Source organism: Notothenia coriiceps, unplaced genomic scaffold, assembly GCF_000735185.1.
Source record: "Notothenia coriiceps isolate Sejong01 unplaced genomic scaffold, NC01 NC01_scaffold00019000, whole genome shotgun sequence".
Classification (NCBI taxonomy): Eukaryota; Metazoa; Chordata; class Actinopteri; order Perciformes; family Nototheniidae; genus Notothenia; species Notothenia coriiceps.
Genome location: NW_011351701.1, coordinates 717665 through 734497, shown reverse-complemented (window position 1 = coordinate 734497; position 16833 = coordinate 717665). Strand labels below are relative to the sequence as shown.

The window sequence follows — 16833 nt, the reverse complement described above, 5'->3', positions numbered from 1 at the left end:
TAAAACAGGAAGTGGGAGACAATACAAAAATGGACTAAACAAAAACATGAAACATGACTAGACTCAACACTTTTGATGGGACACAACAACAATGGCCGAACACACTTACCCTAGGATAAACACACTGCAGTTTCAAAAACGATGCAAATAAAACAACACAATGTGCCAAAACACATTCAAATGATATAACATGTTCACCAACTTTACAAACGGAACACTACAGATGTAAAAGGATCCAGAAAGCTCATCTTACAACGATAACATAAATCTAAAAAGTGGTGCACACAGCTGGGACCTGAGAGCTTGTTGACGTTCGGGTATTATAAAGTTGGCCAACTGAAACTTTTGGCACAGTTGGTCTGTTTCATAATTGTAAGATTTTTGTCAGTATATTTGAAATGTCTAGGTTGGCTACGTTAACTAGCTAGCTTACAACAGATCTGCAATTCTCTCATAATGGAAGTATTTTGCGCCGTTGTAACGCGTACGCCCCTTTCAGGTACCACTTAAAACAGATTTTGATGCCAGTATTTAACGAAATCCATCTCACACAAATACTGCACCACACATCTCGTAATGTGTCCATAGTGAAATACACACATTCTCTATGTTCTACATCTACCACAGTGAGACTCTACAGGCAGGAAACAGCAGTGGAGCATTGGGGAATATATTGAGCAATTATTCAGGGAGGTATAGTGAGATGTGGGCCTGTGTTCACAAAACATGTCATACTGTCAATCTGAGGAGTGTTTCACTTTTGCATTGTCCAGTACAGCAGCCTGAGATTAAACACAAGTCCCCCACACTGACTGACACAACCACCCCTCTACACGTGCTTAAACTTTGGAGGAACAGTGTTATGCACACAATATAATGTGACTGATGCAAATCTATGAATGGAGACATTTAAAGCTTTAACGTCTACTTTAAAATCTTAAGAAATGTGCCAGCTAAAAGCTCAGGTGCACTTATTAGGCGGATAATGTCACGGCCCTACATTGATTTTTCACAAAATATTAACACCAATGCTCATGTATATTTTCTATAGATGCGTAACCCAGGATTACAAATTATAATACTACAGTTAATAATAAGGGCATTCCCTAGCCTAACAGAATGCATAATTGCATCACCATATATAGGCATAATGACTGTCCCTTACTGTTCCCATTCTCTCAGTTTCCTTTTTTCTAAATCATTTTAACTGAATATTCCACTCCCCCTGAGTTGATTGGGGTGCTATTCAGTGCAGGGACAGGCTCCTATTTAATAATTGAGAGCAGCTGGGTGCTTTTCCACTCTTAGCCAATCAGTTGAGACAACGCCCTTTTTTTAGGGCTTACGAGAGGTAGAGATATTTCCGTCCTTGACATAAATTGACATCCAGGAGTTCTGCTCCTTGGCCTGTTTTAAGGCTCTTTTCTTTTCAGAAACATAGCTGGAGTGAAGTCAAAGAACAGTTTTTCAACAGGCTACCTCCATCATAGCACTTAGACAATTTGTGCATGAGCCAACACGTGCTTGACAATTACCTAAAGCATTTTATTTGAAAGACACTTGTGTTTGGGTCCTTAAACACTGTAGCTCGGTTAATTTTACAATATTGCTTTGCCCCTGACCCTTAATCAGACACAACAAAAAAATCCCTGCTGTTAATTGCTCAAAAAGTATCCATATGACATGTTAAACACCTATGTTAACTGAAAATAAGAGACAGAAGGTCCCCCATAACAAAATCCTGTTATGGTGAAAGCCTTCCATTTTCAAAACAATAGTTAAGCTTGCTTCTCTACCTGTGTTAAGTGAAACTGTGTCATCAAGTCACAGCTTCCACTTCTAGTTCACTTCCAGCTGTCCAATGGCGTCCAATGGCGGAAAAATTGCAGTATTTGAGCCTCAGGTGTTGGGATGAGAGGTTGCAGGCAGCTGTGTAATGATGCTGAAAACACTGTAGCTGTCTTCTCTTACCCTTCTTAACGTAAATATTGTGTATGGGTACTTGTACTGTTTTACTTATCTGACAGTAACGTCTTTGAAGTGAAGGCCCGCGTATCATTTCATCGCTCATCTCCCCTTTGGTGATGCAGTGTTTGAATCGACGGTGGGCCTCAACTGACGTACCCCCAAACCTCTGTCGGATGAAGTGAAGTACACCTTCATTGACACCACTTGTCCTGTTCCAAAACAGATTATTTTAACGCTTGAAGATATAGAAAGGTGGATGATGTTAAGACTTTTTTCATTGCCAATGATGAGGTCAGGCAAATTAGCACTTACAGTAACTTTTCAACTTTATTTTGAACAATTTCAATTATATAGAGTACAAATAAACCTGGTTGGTTTTCATCCTTCCAAATTCACGTGATATTATAATCTCCTGTAATTATACTTGAATCACCATATAGACCATAGTACAAATACTTCTGGTTGGGATTCCATCCGATTATTATTTCCTTAATCATTTTGTTGTATACTTGAATGATGGTCAAAGGCAGGAATCAGTAATTTCAAAATCTTTAAAAAAAGTAATCTTTCTTGCATGAAGAGGTGACCAAGACACATTATGTCCTGTTATTTTTAGTATAGCAGAAAAAAGAGTAAAGACGTCTCCTTTGTTCCAACAGTTTATCTAGAACAATTTTCATTTGTGTGTTGAAAATATACAGTCATTTATTATTACATTACATTACATTGCATTTAGCTGACGCTTTTACCCAAAAGCGACAATAAGTGCGTTCGACCAACAAAATACAAACTTGAAGAAAACAGAATCATATAAGTACATCAGGTTTCATAGAGCTAAAATATTTCAAGTGCTACTCAACTGGCTTTAGATAAGCCAGTCCTTTATTAGTATATAAGTGCTTATATTATATATTGTGACAAAAACAAACATATTGTATGTTAAAAAAAAATGTGGATCCACAATGACTTTCTAGTATACAAAGTTCACTCAATACACTTGTGTTTAAACTGGATCCATCGTTTAAAACTACTCCAAGTCTAAGGGATGGGCCTTAGAAAAACAGAAAGTCTGATTGAGTGTAGTTTAATGGGTGGGAGCTTAGTGAAGTTTAACCACAGTCGCAAATCAGCAGCGTCAGAAGGCGTGATGTTAGGGCGTGAAGTGTAATTTCTCGACAGCCACCTAAAACAGTCCACTGATTTGATGTTGACATCGGGTCTTTTGACTGGTGGGATTATGTCAGAGACAGAGACACGAGTGCATACACACAAACACGAAATGGATTGCGCCAGGCGTGACAGTTGAAGTTTAATCCAACACACACATAGCAGGCTAAGTTGCTTCCTCTCTCCTCCCTGACACAAAGGGTGTTACTCCAGGAGTTAAGGTCCAATTGGTACCACGTGTCTGTGCATATCAACAGTCTACGATTTCTTCGTGTCTCTCTGGAGGGCTGTATGTTAAGCTGTGATTTTCACAAATGTAGGAAAATAGGGAAATATCGTTTGTGATCCTCCCCACAAAACGTAATCAGTCGAGAAGGAAGGACAGAGCAGGGCAGAAGTCGAGCTGGAACTTTGTCTCATTAGAAACCAATATGTTTTGAGTATTATCTTCCACATTCATAGATATATCACTTGCTTTTAAACTTATTCAGCAATGAAGGTTGTTAAAAACCATGCAGACTAATGATTGGTCATTGTGAAGTGTGACAACGGACACAATGCACAAGCCAAGCATTCTTAAATAGCCAAGCAATGGGACCTAATTTTCTTTTATTTACTTGACCCAAATCAAAACAAATTATTTTTCCATGCCTTTTTTTAAATAGATAAATAGACAGGGAAGGTTGAGAAAAATGACATGTAGCAAAGGCCCCCGGGTAGGATTCGAACCTGGGCCGTTGTGGAAAAGATTCAGCCCTAATACATGGACCCACTCAAGCACGTGAGCTAACTCCCGCAACATACACTACATGTACTGTGATCCTGATCAGGCACACATGTACATAAACCCTTTTATCTCGTCTTCCGCACAGACAGTCCGTTGAGGTGGAGCAGTGTTGTAATGGATAGAAGTAACCTTTGAACCCCAAGAGGAAAGCATCTTCCTCCTCCTCCCTACTTCCTCTGAGTGCTGGCTCAGACTTTCCACAAATGCCATGATGACCTGGTCAGCTGCTATTGTCTATAGATGGAACCCCCCCGCACACACACACTTTCCCAGAACAAAATAGACTAAGCAAGAGAGACAGACTTGATTTTCAGGAAGAAAGAGCAGAAGATTAAAGCAATCACTTTGTTGATTTACTCAGTGTGCACTCATTAGGGAGTTGTGGTAGGACATTAATGCCTCGTTGTGTGTGTGTGTGTGTGTGTGTGTGTGTGTGTGTGTGTGTGTGTGTGTGTGTGTGTGTGTGTGTGTGTGTGTGTGTGTGTGTGTGTGTGTGTGTGTGTGTGTGTGTGTGTGTGTGTGTGTGTTAGGGTTAGAAAGAGGAAGAAAGAGGGTCTGGATGGGGATACTCCACCCATCTTGTTGTGGTATTGCAACCATGGTGATGTCTAAACCCAGACCACCGTGCAGAATTAGAGGAGTAATTTAAAAGTTTAAGGGATAACTCTTTCCTTACACTTCCCTTTGTCTCTCTTCATTTTCCTATCATGTGTTTCCATATCTCCCCTCTCCTCTCACCGCCGTCCTCCTCATTCTGACGTCCCAGCCTCTGCTGGGTGTTATTTGAGGTCACAAAGACCCCAGGGCCTGAACCTGCGAGAGTTACAGTTGACATGCATTCAATCAACTTTCCCCCCGCACAGCACAATGAGCAGCATTTACCAATAGCTCCATATGTTTGCAACATGGCAGCAGACAAAGATTATATTATTACAAGCCAAACAATACTCACATCTACTTGTGTTTCAAATATGTGCAACAATAGTATGCTTTGCTTTGTGAGTAGCAACAGAGTCTCTGTTGACAGATCACCATTGACAATGTGGGTAAGACTTTTTTTTTATTTGGAAGATGTGACAATTCTACTTTCCCACACTCAATTATCTATGTTTGATAAAGTTAGTTACAATAGGGCCCCTTTAAAGAGAGCCCAAAGTCTCATGGACATCTACAAGAGCTCTTCTTTTACTGACTCACCTTTACTCACTGCTGGGTCACCAGACCCACCTCTCACCCACACACTAACCTCCTTTTCCCCTCTCTCTCCAAGTGAGGTTCTTACCCTCATTACCTCTGCCCGTCCTACCACCTGTCCTCTGGACCCTATCCCCTCAAACCTCCTTCAGACTATTGCTCCTGATATTCTACCGTTTCTCACCCATTTCATCAACACTTCTCTAACTTCTGGTCACTTTCCAAACAGTCTCAAGGAGGCAAGAGTAAACCCTCTCCTAAAGAAACCCACTTTCAACCCGTCTGATGTTATAAACTACAGGCCTGTCTCTCTCCTCCCGTTCCTGTCTAAAACACTTGAACGCGCTGTCTTTAAACAACTCTCCTGTTATCTCCATCAGAACAACCTTCTGGATCCGCACCAGTCTGGTTTCAAGGCAGGTCACTCAACAGCAACTGCTCTCCTTGCTGTCACTGAGGAACTGCACACGGCTAAAGCAGCCTCCGTCTCCTCTGTCATCATCCTGTTGGACCTGTCTGCAGCATTCGACACGGTGAACCATCAGATCCTCCTTAGCACACTCCAAGAACTTGGAGTTTCAGGCTCTGCACTTTCCCTCCTCACCTCATACCTCAAAGACCGCACCTACAGGGTNGGCTGCCAGCCACAGACAAGAGATGGATGGGTAGATCATAAACACAAACACACACACACACACACACACACACACACACACACACACACACACACACACACACACACACACACACACACACTTCAGAAGCTAATGCATGCTTTAGAGGAATATGCACAGAGGAATTAGGTCAATGAGCATTTGGAAATAATTGCAGGGGTTGTTTTAACCCTACATGGGTTACCACATGAGTAGTGGTTTAGCTAGTAGAGACAATTAAAACGGTGTCAGGTTAAGACAAGATACATTTACTTTACTTATCCCTGCGGGGCAACTGAGTCGATGTAGCGGCAAATAGCACCAGGAGAGACACGACAAGGAAATAATGTCATGTTACAACCATGAATAAAGATTTCATTAAGGATTCAATACCATGCACAACATGCAAGATATTAATAAAAAGTGCACTTGTGAAACCACGGCATCTGGAGGCAGCCATTGCGTTCAAAATGATATCCAGGAATTATTTGTCAGTTATCTAGGCCAGGGGTTCCCAAAGTGGGGGTCGCGAGATTATTACAAAATAAAAATTGAAAATTAAAAAAAAAAAAAATCTTTTTTTTGGGAATTTAAAAAAAATTATTCTTAATAATAACGTGTGCATAGACATTTTTCAGCGGCGGACTGGCCATCTGTAGAACTTCCCCGCAGCGAAGCTCCCCCCATTGACAATCCAATAGCGCAGTGTTTCTCAAACTTTTTCATACCAAGGACCACTTAACCAATAAAAAAACACTCGCGGACCACCTAACTCCACAAATATCCAAAAACAATAGGCCTGCTTACCATTCCAACAGTACATAACAGCCTAATAATGACAGCTTAACTTCTCTATATCGCCTCTTTCACACAATAAATCAAAATTACAAATACAACTACAGATTATATAAGCATTTAGTTCAAATGCGATTTAAAATGCTCACAGGTTTTACACCTCTTGTGAAATGTAGACTACATTTATTACGGCTGGCCTGCATGGTCTGCCTACAAAACAAAAATAAATGTTGCTTTATGCAGCCCCAACAACAGCCTCTGATCATCAACAGACTTCATGCAATGCTTCATTGGATGCATATATTAGACAATAATCTCTATCTCACTCCTAACACATCTCAATATACTTCCAGCATGGATAAATGTTCATAAAATACATCCATTGTTTGTTTTATACGCTTCTTGAAATCCAAAAAACCCCATTGTTTGAACAGTTTACAAATCGCCTGAAAATGGTACAAACAAGTGGCAACATGTTTGACGAAGGTGGGCTATCATGCAATCGAAAGTGAAATTTAGGCTCGCTCCATTGCGGAGATATTCCAGCGAGAGTGCGAAAAACTAATTAATTCACTAGCCCCCCCCCGTTGACAAGGGTCGCCAGTCTCTGGCACTGTTATTTTGGGGGTCACAGGCTGAAAAGTTTGGGAACCCCTGTCTTAAAGTGTGCCAAGACATTGGGCAAATGTGGGTTGCTTATTTCTCCAATGTCATTCTGTCAGTCATTACACAAAGCTGATAACCATTTGAAAAAAAAAAATGTTTATACCTGTTTAAAAGCCTCTTTATCACCTGAAGACCAGTTGCACTAAGGAAGTCATCTCACTACTTTATAGGTCTGCTTTGAGAACATAGACTGGGAACTGTTTTCCAAGGGGGCAGAACACAGGAGGACATCTCTTCTGTCTTGGCACATATTGACTACCATACTGAGGCAGTTCTAACAAAATAAAACCATCAAGGTGTTTCCAAACTCAAAGCCATATTTGAACCAAAATACATGGTCTCTATCTAAGGTATAAAATATTGCCTTCAAGACTGAAAGACCCCCAGGACTGGCCGAAAGGAACTTAAGCAGTGCATTAGAGAAGCTTAGCGCGGATACAATCAGCAATTCAAGCCTTATGGGGTGATTTGTAAAAAAAAAACTTGGATCATCCACTTCACTCTGCTTATAGATTATGGACTTCCTCACAAACAACCAGAAGATTTCCACACAACCACACACTCTTTACCCTCTTTCTGAACACAGGTGCTCAGCCCAGTTGCTTTTCTGCCTAAAATAATCTCAAAAAGGCCAAACTTCCTCAGTTATAATAATACTTTTAATAATGCCTTGTTTCAAGTATCTTTATGCAGCTCACCAAGAAGAAACTTGAAATATGAGTGAACTTATATATGTTATAATTCAGTGTACTACTTTGTTCTGCCACTGCTACACAACAATTTCCATTGAGAGAAGATTATATTTTATCTTATTAGAACCATATTATAATACGTGTTATTAATAGCTAACAGCAACACTGACCTAACTGCCAGCTCCTTTGGGTGTCACTGAAAGGGGCCCGTCTCGTAAATGTTCTGCTTGTATTGCGGTGCTTCTGCAGGTCACAGCATGGACATGCAATAAAATGACACACAGCCCATAATCCCCTCGTAACGACCACAAAACCAACAAGTGGAGACATATTGATGTATGCATAATATGCTAGGTGAGAGCAGGCCCCGGCAACAACCCCTGTGTGGGGAACATATTGAAAGGCACTCTGCCTGTGTAGATGCATAGCTTTTATTAGCCCCTGACAATAAATGTCAGCCAGCATTTCATATTCAAAGTAATGTGTATAATTACAGTTTTACGAGCAGCCTCTGAATACATTTAGACAGTGACTTTATTTCTGAATGTGATGCTGCTCCACATATTATCAATAGTTAATGTGCTCTCTGTCTTCCTCCGGATAGCCATACAGCAACGAGAGAGCCAAAGACTAAAGATAGAGAGGCACAAACCTAATAAGAATTGGTATAGAAGTTTACTACAGCAACTTGTTCGAAATGTAACAACATGTAAAGCCTGTATTAACCAAGTGTTGTGTCCTGTCAAAAATGTTGAGTCTTGTCATGTTTTATGTTTTTGTTTAGTAAATGTTTGTATTGTCTCCCACTTCCTGTTTTATTTTTACACTCACCTGTTATGTTCATTCCAGGTTCATTGACTCCCTACCCTTGTGTGTTTCTCCCGCTCTCATCAGCACCAGCCCCGCCCCTGATTGTTTTCACCTGTGCCTAGTTACCTCGTTTATATTCCCCAGTCTCCCCTTGTCTTGTGTCAGTTCGTCTTGTCCTGTCTCCATGCCAGTAGTCAGCGTACCAGCGACTAGGTATTATGGCTCAAGCCTAATTTATGCTCCAGAAGTCTTTAGTAAGTTTTGTTCCTCACCTTGTGAGCGATTTTCTTTTGTGCTTTTCTGAAACCGTTTTCACCTCGTCAAGAGTGTCGATCCTTATTTTGTACATCCTTTTTGGAATAAAGTACTTTTTTGCATTCTATACCTTTGTCTCTCGGGTCGTGCTTTTGAGTTCAGTTCCTTGTGATTCCAAGTTCGTGACACCAAGTTCATAATATAATCCTTATGCCAGTATTTTGGGAACTACGTATTGTTTTTCTAAATGTTCACTCGTCGAATATTATTAGGTGTGAGAGCAGCCGTCACAACCAAGCCGGGCTTATTAGTTTGTACAAAGTACAACAATAGTGCAATAGAGTGGTGAAGGGACAACTTTAAGCCCTGATTCAACACCTAAATNACTACACATTCAAAGGTATCCATGTTGTTAAACCACATTTGTATACCATGTAGTTTCTTTGTGAGTGAAGTTATTGGGCGTAAAAGTTGTTCCAGTGTTACATGGTATACAAATGTGGTTTAACAACATGGATACCTTTGAATGTGTAGTGACAGTTCTGCAACACACCGAGTGGGAAGAACCCGTCCTGAGCAAAAACCTGACCAGCTTCCGCAAATTCCTGGAAGAATTTCAGGAACTCTTGAATGAGGTTTCCAAAAACTACAACATCATTGTGACCGGTGATTTCAATATCTGGGTTGATTGTGATCGGAGAACTGATGCTGACGAGATTGATTGGTTACTATGGTCAACGGCTTCGATATGCACGCAAGGGAGCCAGCCTACCGCTCCGGTCACTCTCTGGATCTGGTGCTCACCAGAAATGTATAAATCTCTGATGTTAAAGTCCGGGATGACAAACTATTGGCTTTACAGCCACGGACCTATCAGAAACAATGCCCGACTGTTTTGGACGTAATATGGTCTTTGTTTACATTAGCATCGCTAACACTCAGAGCTAACCTGTACTGGAGAGCATGTGTGTGAAGAAGCAGGAAGTAAAAAGGAACTCAGAGAAAAAGCATTTGACATTCTACTAACAAATAATTGCTAACAAAGCACTTATATACAAAGGACTGGGCTTTCTAAAGCCAGTTGAGTAGCACTTGAAATGTTTGGCTCTATGAAACCTGATGTACTTATATGATTCTGTTTTCTTCAAGGTTGTATCTTCCTGGTCGAATGCACTTATTGTAAGTCGCTTTGGATAAAAGTGTCAGCTAAATGCAATGTAATGTAATGTAATGTAATTTCTACATGTAGTCTTCACGCCCTTATGAAGACCTAATACATGATACGCTATGATATGGAGGGCAGGGCTTTGGTGGAACATCAGTAACTAATGTCACGCCTGTGAACATTACTCACCCACTGTGTGCTCTGCGACTGTTGCACGGTTGAGTTAAGGCTTGTCTTGCTTATTGAAGTGCGCGATGCCATGTGTCTTGTGATCCACACAGCAGGCCACCCCCCCACCTGTCTCCCAACTTCTGGGCTTCATTTATTCACCTATTCATCTGCTTTAGGAATTTATGTTGTCTCCTATCAATTGTCAATGAAGTTGAGTCGTGTATCTCTATATGGAGAGTATGAGAAAAAGAGGCTGTCTGGTACCTGCTAGTCTATGGAAACAAATATTTGTTTCTGAAGAGCTGATATCAACCCAATAAATACAATAATAAATGTTCCGCTTACAGTCATCATTAGTAATTATAACAAAATATCTAAATGTTACTTATTTTTGAAAATGTTATATTACTTTAGTTGGTATTATACCCTTTGCTGCATTTCACAATATTATACAGATTATGCATTATTTTATTGATTATTCAGTCCATAATGACTTCAAGATAATGGAGTAAGTGACTGAAAGTAATGAGGGGAGACTGTTTGGTATTTCATGGTATATTGCTTTGCAAAGCATAACGTTTCAAACCATTTTCATAAAAAGAAGAAGAAGAAAAAGAAGAAGAAGAAGACATACTTTATTAATCCACTCTGTTGTGTTTACACACACATTGCACATTCAGGCGGGATATACATTCACAAACACAGAGGATATACATGCACAACGCAACCACATGCAGATAGGAGAGGTGGCAGAGCAGAGAGGCTGCCAGTTCACCTGCGCCAGGGAGCAGATCGAGGTTAGCTGCCTTGCTCAAGGGCACCTCGGCAATTAGAGAAGCAATATTGCAATCTAATCATTGTGATTCCATCTAAGTAAGGTAGCATTGTTTGGCTAAAGCTGTATGTATGTAACATAGCATCTAGAAGCAAAGACATAAAGTTCTTTAGACTCTCACTATATTTCAGTTTTCGTTTATTTTTGCATTTGGCCTTTTTATTTTGAGGCCATACAAAGCACTTATACCGTTTATTGGCACCGAAGCAATTTGTGACACCATATCACAGATACCTTTCTTTGACTTTTAAACACTGTCGTATAGTTTCGTCATGTGCAGTAAAGCAGTAACACCCTGCTAATCTCCCTTGACGACCAGCACCACTGTGAAGATCTCAAATCTTATCATTTACAACCAGCTTACTGCAAAAAAAAACAAATGTAGAATTCTACCAAACAAAAAAAAACCTTAACTGTTGAACTCGTTCATTATGAATACTTTTGAAGAGTATCATTATCCATTACATAATGGGCAATATTTAAGTGATTACACACGAAAGAGTCTATGGTCATTATGTCATCCAACACTCACAGTCATTGTTAAGGTCTATAACATGACTCTTAATTCTTAAAGGGTATACTCGCTTCATCCTTTGTAGGATCCATTACAGGAAGCAGCACACACAGGGGTCTGTTTCTTTTTAATATACACTTCAAGTCTCACTGCTGTTAGTGAAATATGTTGTCATGCTTATTTAAAAGCTGCGGTTCCACTGCAGTGTCTGGAAGTGTTTCCTGCACATACAGCTTGAAATACTAACAAACATGTATTTAGTGAGGAGAGTCAGATAGATAGTTTTGGTGTTATACTGTTAGTTGAAAATATATATTTGTCAGTTCAGATGGGAATGTCATTGTTTGTGTGTAATTGAGTGTGAAGCAAGGAAGAACATTTCCTGAACAAATAAAAGTGAAAACCGTGATCTAAAGACAATATTTCTAGGCATTTACTCTGAAGAACTGCCATCAATTCCTCAAATATATGTTGTCTACAGCACTTCCAATGTAACAATCTAACATCTCTTGGCCCTGAAAGTCAGTCTTCAGGCCAACTTGTGAAGAAAACATAAAAAGAGTCAATCCTGAAATGCAGAATCCATGATAGTTTTGACAATATTCTGCATGTCTTTGGTCGTGATGCCAATCATTTTACATCCAACCAACAAGACCAGTTTTCCGACCACACTCAAAACACAGTCAAAAGGAGGCCATTAGTAACTTACAGCTGTCATTTACTGCTCAGATAAAAGCCCCTGAGTGGGACCATTACTCTGATAAAAGCAGCTCTTTGAAGCAGAAAAGGGACAGCAGAGGCAGTAAAGAAGGAGCAGCAGACTTCCTGTTTCATACAGGTCGTTCAGACCTATACCAGTGTCTGTTGGACTGTGACTGGCAGATGGGAAGTGTGACTCAACACTAATGCACTTCTTTATTCTTCTTCCTGACGTGATGTTTAACATAGTAATGCTATTACATTTTGAGTTAGTAAGCTAGTTTTTATGTTAGACGATGTTGTATACAAGTTTGCTGGGAAACATATTAAATCGTAATGTGACACTTGATATTGTCGTGGATTTTGGATATATCAATATGACATGTGTTGTATTTTCCTTGTTTTAAAGGCTACATTACAATAAAGTGATGTTATTTTCTGACCTTACTTTTTTTGTCAATATATTAAGATTAAGATTTATATTTCAGAAATCTTATTGTGTACATAATTTGTGATTAAACATAATGAAAAGCCTATAATATTGTCACAATATGGATATTGAGGTATATTGAGGGTTAATTTCAAGTTTTGGTAGAGTCATGTTTTGTGGCAATTATTGTGCATTTGGTTTTGCGTACCATGAGCGGGACAAATAAAAAGGAAATGAAATGAAATGAAAGTTTACTCAATAGTGAACAGTTAATAGATATAATTTTTTCTTTCTTTCTGGGGGTTATGGTGGATACATCTCCACACTCAAAATTATGGTAAATATAGTGCAATATATAATTTGAAATTAAATTCGAGTCTCAGACCCAAACAGAAAAAAACAGGATTTGGAGTGCGGTGTAGTGGGTTGTGCGTTGGTGTTCGGATCAAAGTTCAATCCAAAACAGGTTCAAACCCCACTGCAGTCAGCATGTCACTGTGTCCCTGGGCAAGACACTTCACCCGAAATTGCTCCTGTGGGGATTGCCCACAGTATTGAGTATGTCAGTCGCTTTGGATAAAAGCGTCTAACAAGTAACATGTAATGTCATGTAATTTACTTCCGTTTGGGTATGTAAACTGTATGTGAAGAACCTGTGGACTATTTTCAAAGTTTTTTAGATCAAACATTCGCCACAATTAATCGATCAAACTTAATGTAAGAAGTAAAAAATGTTGGCGTCAGAATTGTGAATAAGATGGATGTCTCTCAGAGGACATTAAGGGTGCTCTGATGAAATATTTTGTCTGGAACTACATATGGAGTAATCAATCAATCTGATTATTTAATTCCATGTTGCCTTGAATACACTGAAGATTAATACTCATGCCATCAACTTGGAGAGTTCTTGGTCTTGATTACATTAAGTGTAAAATCACCAGGGCAATAATAATGTGTGTCAATAGGTCTTGAAAGTCATAGTTCCTGGTAATGGAGATTGACAAGTTATTATTCAAAAAGCATGGCTTGCAACAGTAATTTGTTTACCCAATTCCCAGTAAAATAGGAAATTAAAGCTCAAAGTAACAAATTAAAAACAGAGTATACTGCACTATACTATTTTGAATGTTGCATACCTGTAAAAAGTTACAGTAGCAGAGAGTCAAAATGTGATGATGGTGTGGTATTTTAAACAAATGACAACATGACACTGGTGAGTCATGAGCCGATCACAGTATCCTTGGCACTCAAACAGCAAGGCATTGTAAACATTTATACACACTCCAGCAGTATACCAAAACTCATCATCATCTGTGTGCCTGAAACTGAAAAAGTCATTATATTACACTTCTGTTACATTACATTACATTACATTGCATTGCATTTAGCTGACGCTTTTATCCAAAGCGACTCACAATAAGTGCGTTCGACCAACAAAATACAAACTTGAAGAAAACAGAATCATATAAGTACATCAGGTTTCATAGAGCTAAAACATTTCAAGTGCTACTCAACTGGCTTTAGATAAGCCAGTCCTTCATTAGTATATAAGTGCTTAAGGCACACNGTGTGTTTTGAACTTCAGTTAACCAAGTGGTTCTCAAACTTTTTCTGTCATATTTGTGTTGGGGGGGCCTGACTTTTTTTTTTCTCCAAAGGGGGGGGCCTGACAGAAAAAGTTTGAGAACCACTTGGTTAACTGAAGTTCAAAACACACCAGGACGCCGGGTTTACCTTTACAATACTCTGGCTGATAGTGTTGTGTCTCTACAGTTGGTCAGAAGATAAAGAGTGGTGCAGTGGTGACGTAATGTTCTTGGCCAACCCAGAAGTTAAGATCACCAGGGTGCCCTCAACAAAAAGCAATGGGATTTTTTCTTTTGATTTAGGAAAATTTCAGAAAAATAAGCTCTGTTGCCAACACATACGTTTATGGAACTTGCGTTTTTTGTTCAGCGGGATCATTTCCACATATTAACACCACTCTTGTAATTCTTGAAGCGTAAAGGCAATCTCCAGAAGTAAAAAGCTGATGCTACTTCATGATCACATGTCTTCACGTCAACACAACAAGGCTGCAAAAAAAGGCAATCTTTTGAGAACTGTCACGAATTACATTTTTCGGGCTCCGGATATTCGGTAGTAATCAGCAGCGAATATTCGGTGCGGAGAGATTTGTATTTTTTCATTTATAAAGATTTTTCTTTTACATTTTTTTTTCAAAAATATATATGCAATGCAGTGCACTTAGAACTACAATAAGCATGTTAATGTTAATCTAACAGCTCCGGCGATCCACTAGCACCGCCCCGTCCCGATTTCTGAGGTCTAGGTTGGCAAGTATGCCCAGATGTTCCCACATTACTCCTATTATTTCACTATTCGGATAAAATTTAAAAAACTAATATAAAAAAACAATTCGGTTGGTTGCTTGCTTGCAACTATTTTCCAAGCAAAGTAAGTGCACGTTTTTATCATGTGTAACGTTACTGTTTAAACGGCGGATAAAGCAGCTTCATCATGACAACTTTACAACAGCCAAGCTAAGCTAGGCTACTAATTACAGCATCCAGGTGACTTTTCAGAGTTGTTGTGCCACCGTGGTAGGCCAGTTTCTTATCGCATATTTGGCACATATTCTTCTTACCGTCGTCCAATTTAAAATGGTCCCACACAGCTGAAGTCTTTGGCATTTTGTGGGTGAAACGAGGTGAAGCGAGTTGAAGAGTGCCGTTTGAGTTTGTGACTGTGAGTGAACGCGATGTCAGGAGCACAGGCTGAGATTGTATATATTTCCGCATTTTAACAGTGTAATTCAAAAGTATAATTATAGTATAAGAATATGGCAATTCGCCTTTATCAATAGCAAACATTTAGAAAAAAAAAACAAAAAACAAATATCTGAATAATGAAATTTGAAACCCGAATAGTTGGCCAACGAACGAATAGTCGAATATTCGGGTACAGCCCTAGTAACTACTAGCGTAAGCTTATATAGAAAAAGCGTCAAACATTTTTCCCACATTCTCCCTTGTCTTTATGGTAGAAAGCAACATTACATTAAGAAAATGTTCCATTGCATTGCATTTAGCTGACGCTTTTATCCAAAGCGACTTACAATAAGTGCATTCGACCAGGAAGATACAACCTTGAAGAAAACAGAATCATATAAGTACATCAGGTTTCATAGAGCCAAACATTTCAAGTGCTACTCAACTGGCTTTAGAAAAGCCAGCCCTTTATTAGTATATAAATGCTTTGTTAGTAATTCAATCGCTCGAAGTGGTGTCTAAAGAGATGAGTTTTCAGTCGTCGCCGGAAGATGTGTAAGCTTTCTGCTGTCCTGATTTCAATGGGAAGCTCATTCCACCATTTTGGAGCCAGGATAGCAAACCCACGTGTTTTTGCTGACGGGAACTTGGGTCCCCCTCGCAGTGCGGGTGCAGCGAGCTGTTTGGCTGATGCAGAGCGGAGTGCACGTGCTGGGGTGTACGGTTTAACCATGTCCTGGATGTAGGAAGGGCCAGATCCATTCTGGAAGGTTGAAGACCAGACGAGCCGCTGCATTCTGGATGAGCTGCAGAGGTCGGATGGCACATGCAGGTAGACCAGCCAGGAGGGAGTTGCAGTAGTCTAGGCGTGAGATGACGAGAGCCTGGACCAGAACCTGCGCTGATTTCTGNTAGTTGAACTCACCCCTCCCTAGTTGAACTCACCCCTCCCCAGTTGAACTCACCCCTCCCTAGTTGAACTCACCCCTCCCCAGTTGAACTCACCCCTCCCCAGTTGAGCGTCCTGGCGAGGTCGTTTCCGGTCCCCAGAGGCAGGATGCTCACCGGAGGCTGAGGACTCAACTTCAGGTCCTCCAACACCGACAAGATCCACCCCACCTACACACACACACACACACACACACACACACACACACACACACCATCCAGCACCCGTCACTTTTTAAGCTGCTATGGACATCTTTGCACTCCCATCTGCACAATGTATCATCTTTTTATATATATCCTGGTTACTTGAAGT

At 40.0% G+C, this 16833-nt stretch overlaps 1 protein-coding gene across 1 annotated transcript in view; it reads right to left on the bottom strand.

Moving 5' to 3' along the window:
- LOC104951632 (E2/E3 hybrid ubiquitin-protein ligase UBE2O-like) overlaps positions 1–16833 on the bottom strand; it is a 66717-nt gene that overhangs the window by 45287 nt on the left and 4597 nt on the right. The window contains exon 4 of the mRNA XM_010778342.1: positions 16558–16691. Coding sequence (XP_010776644.1) covers positions 16558–16691 — 134 coding nt within the window. The remainder of the gene's footprint in view (positions 1–16557; positions 16692–16833) is intronic.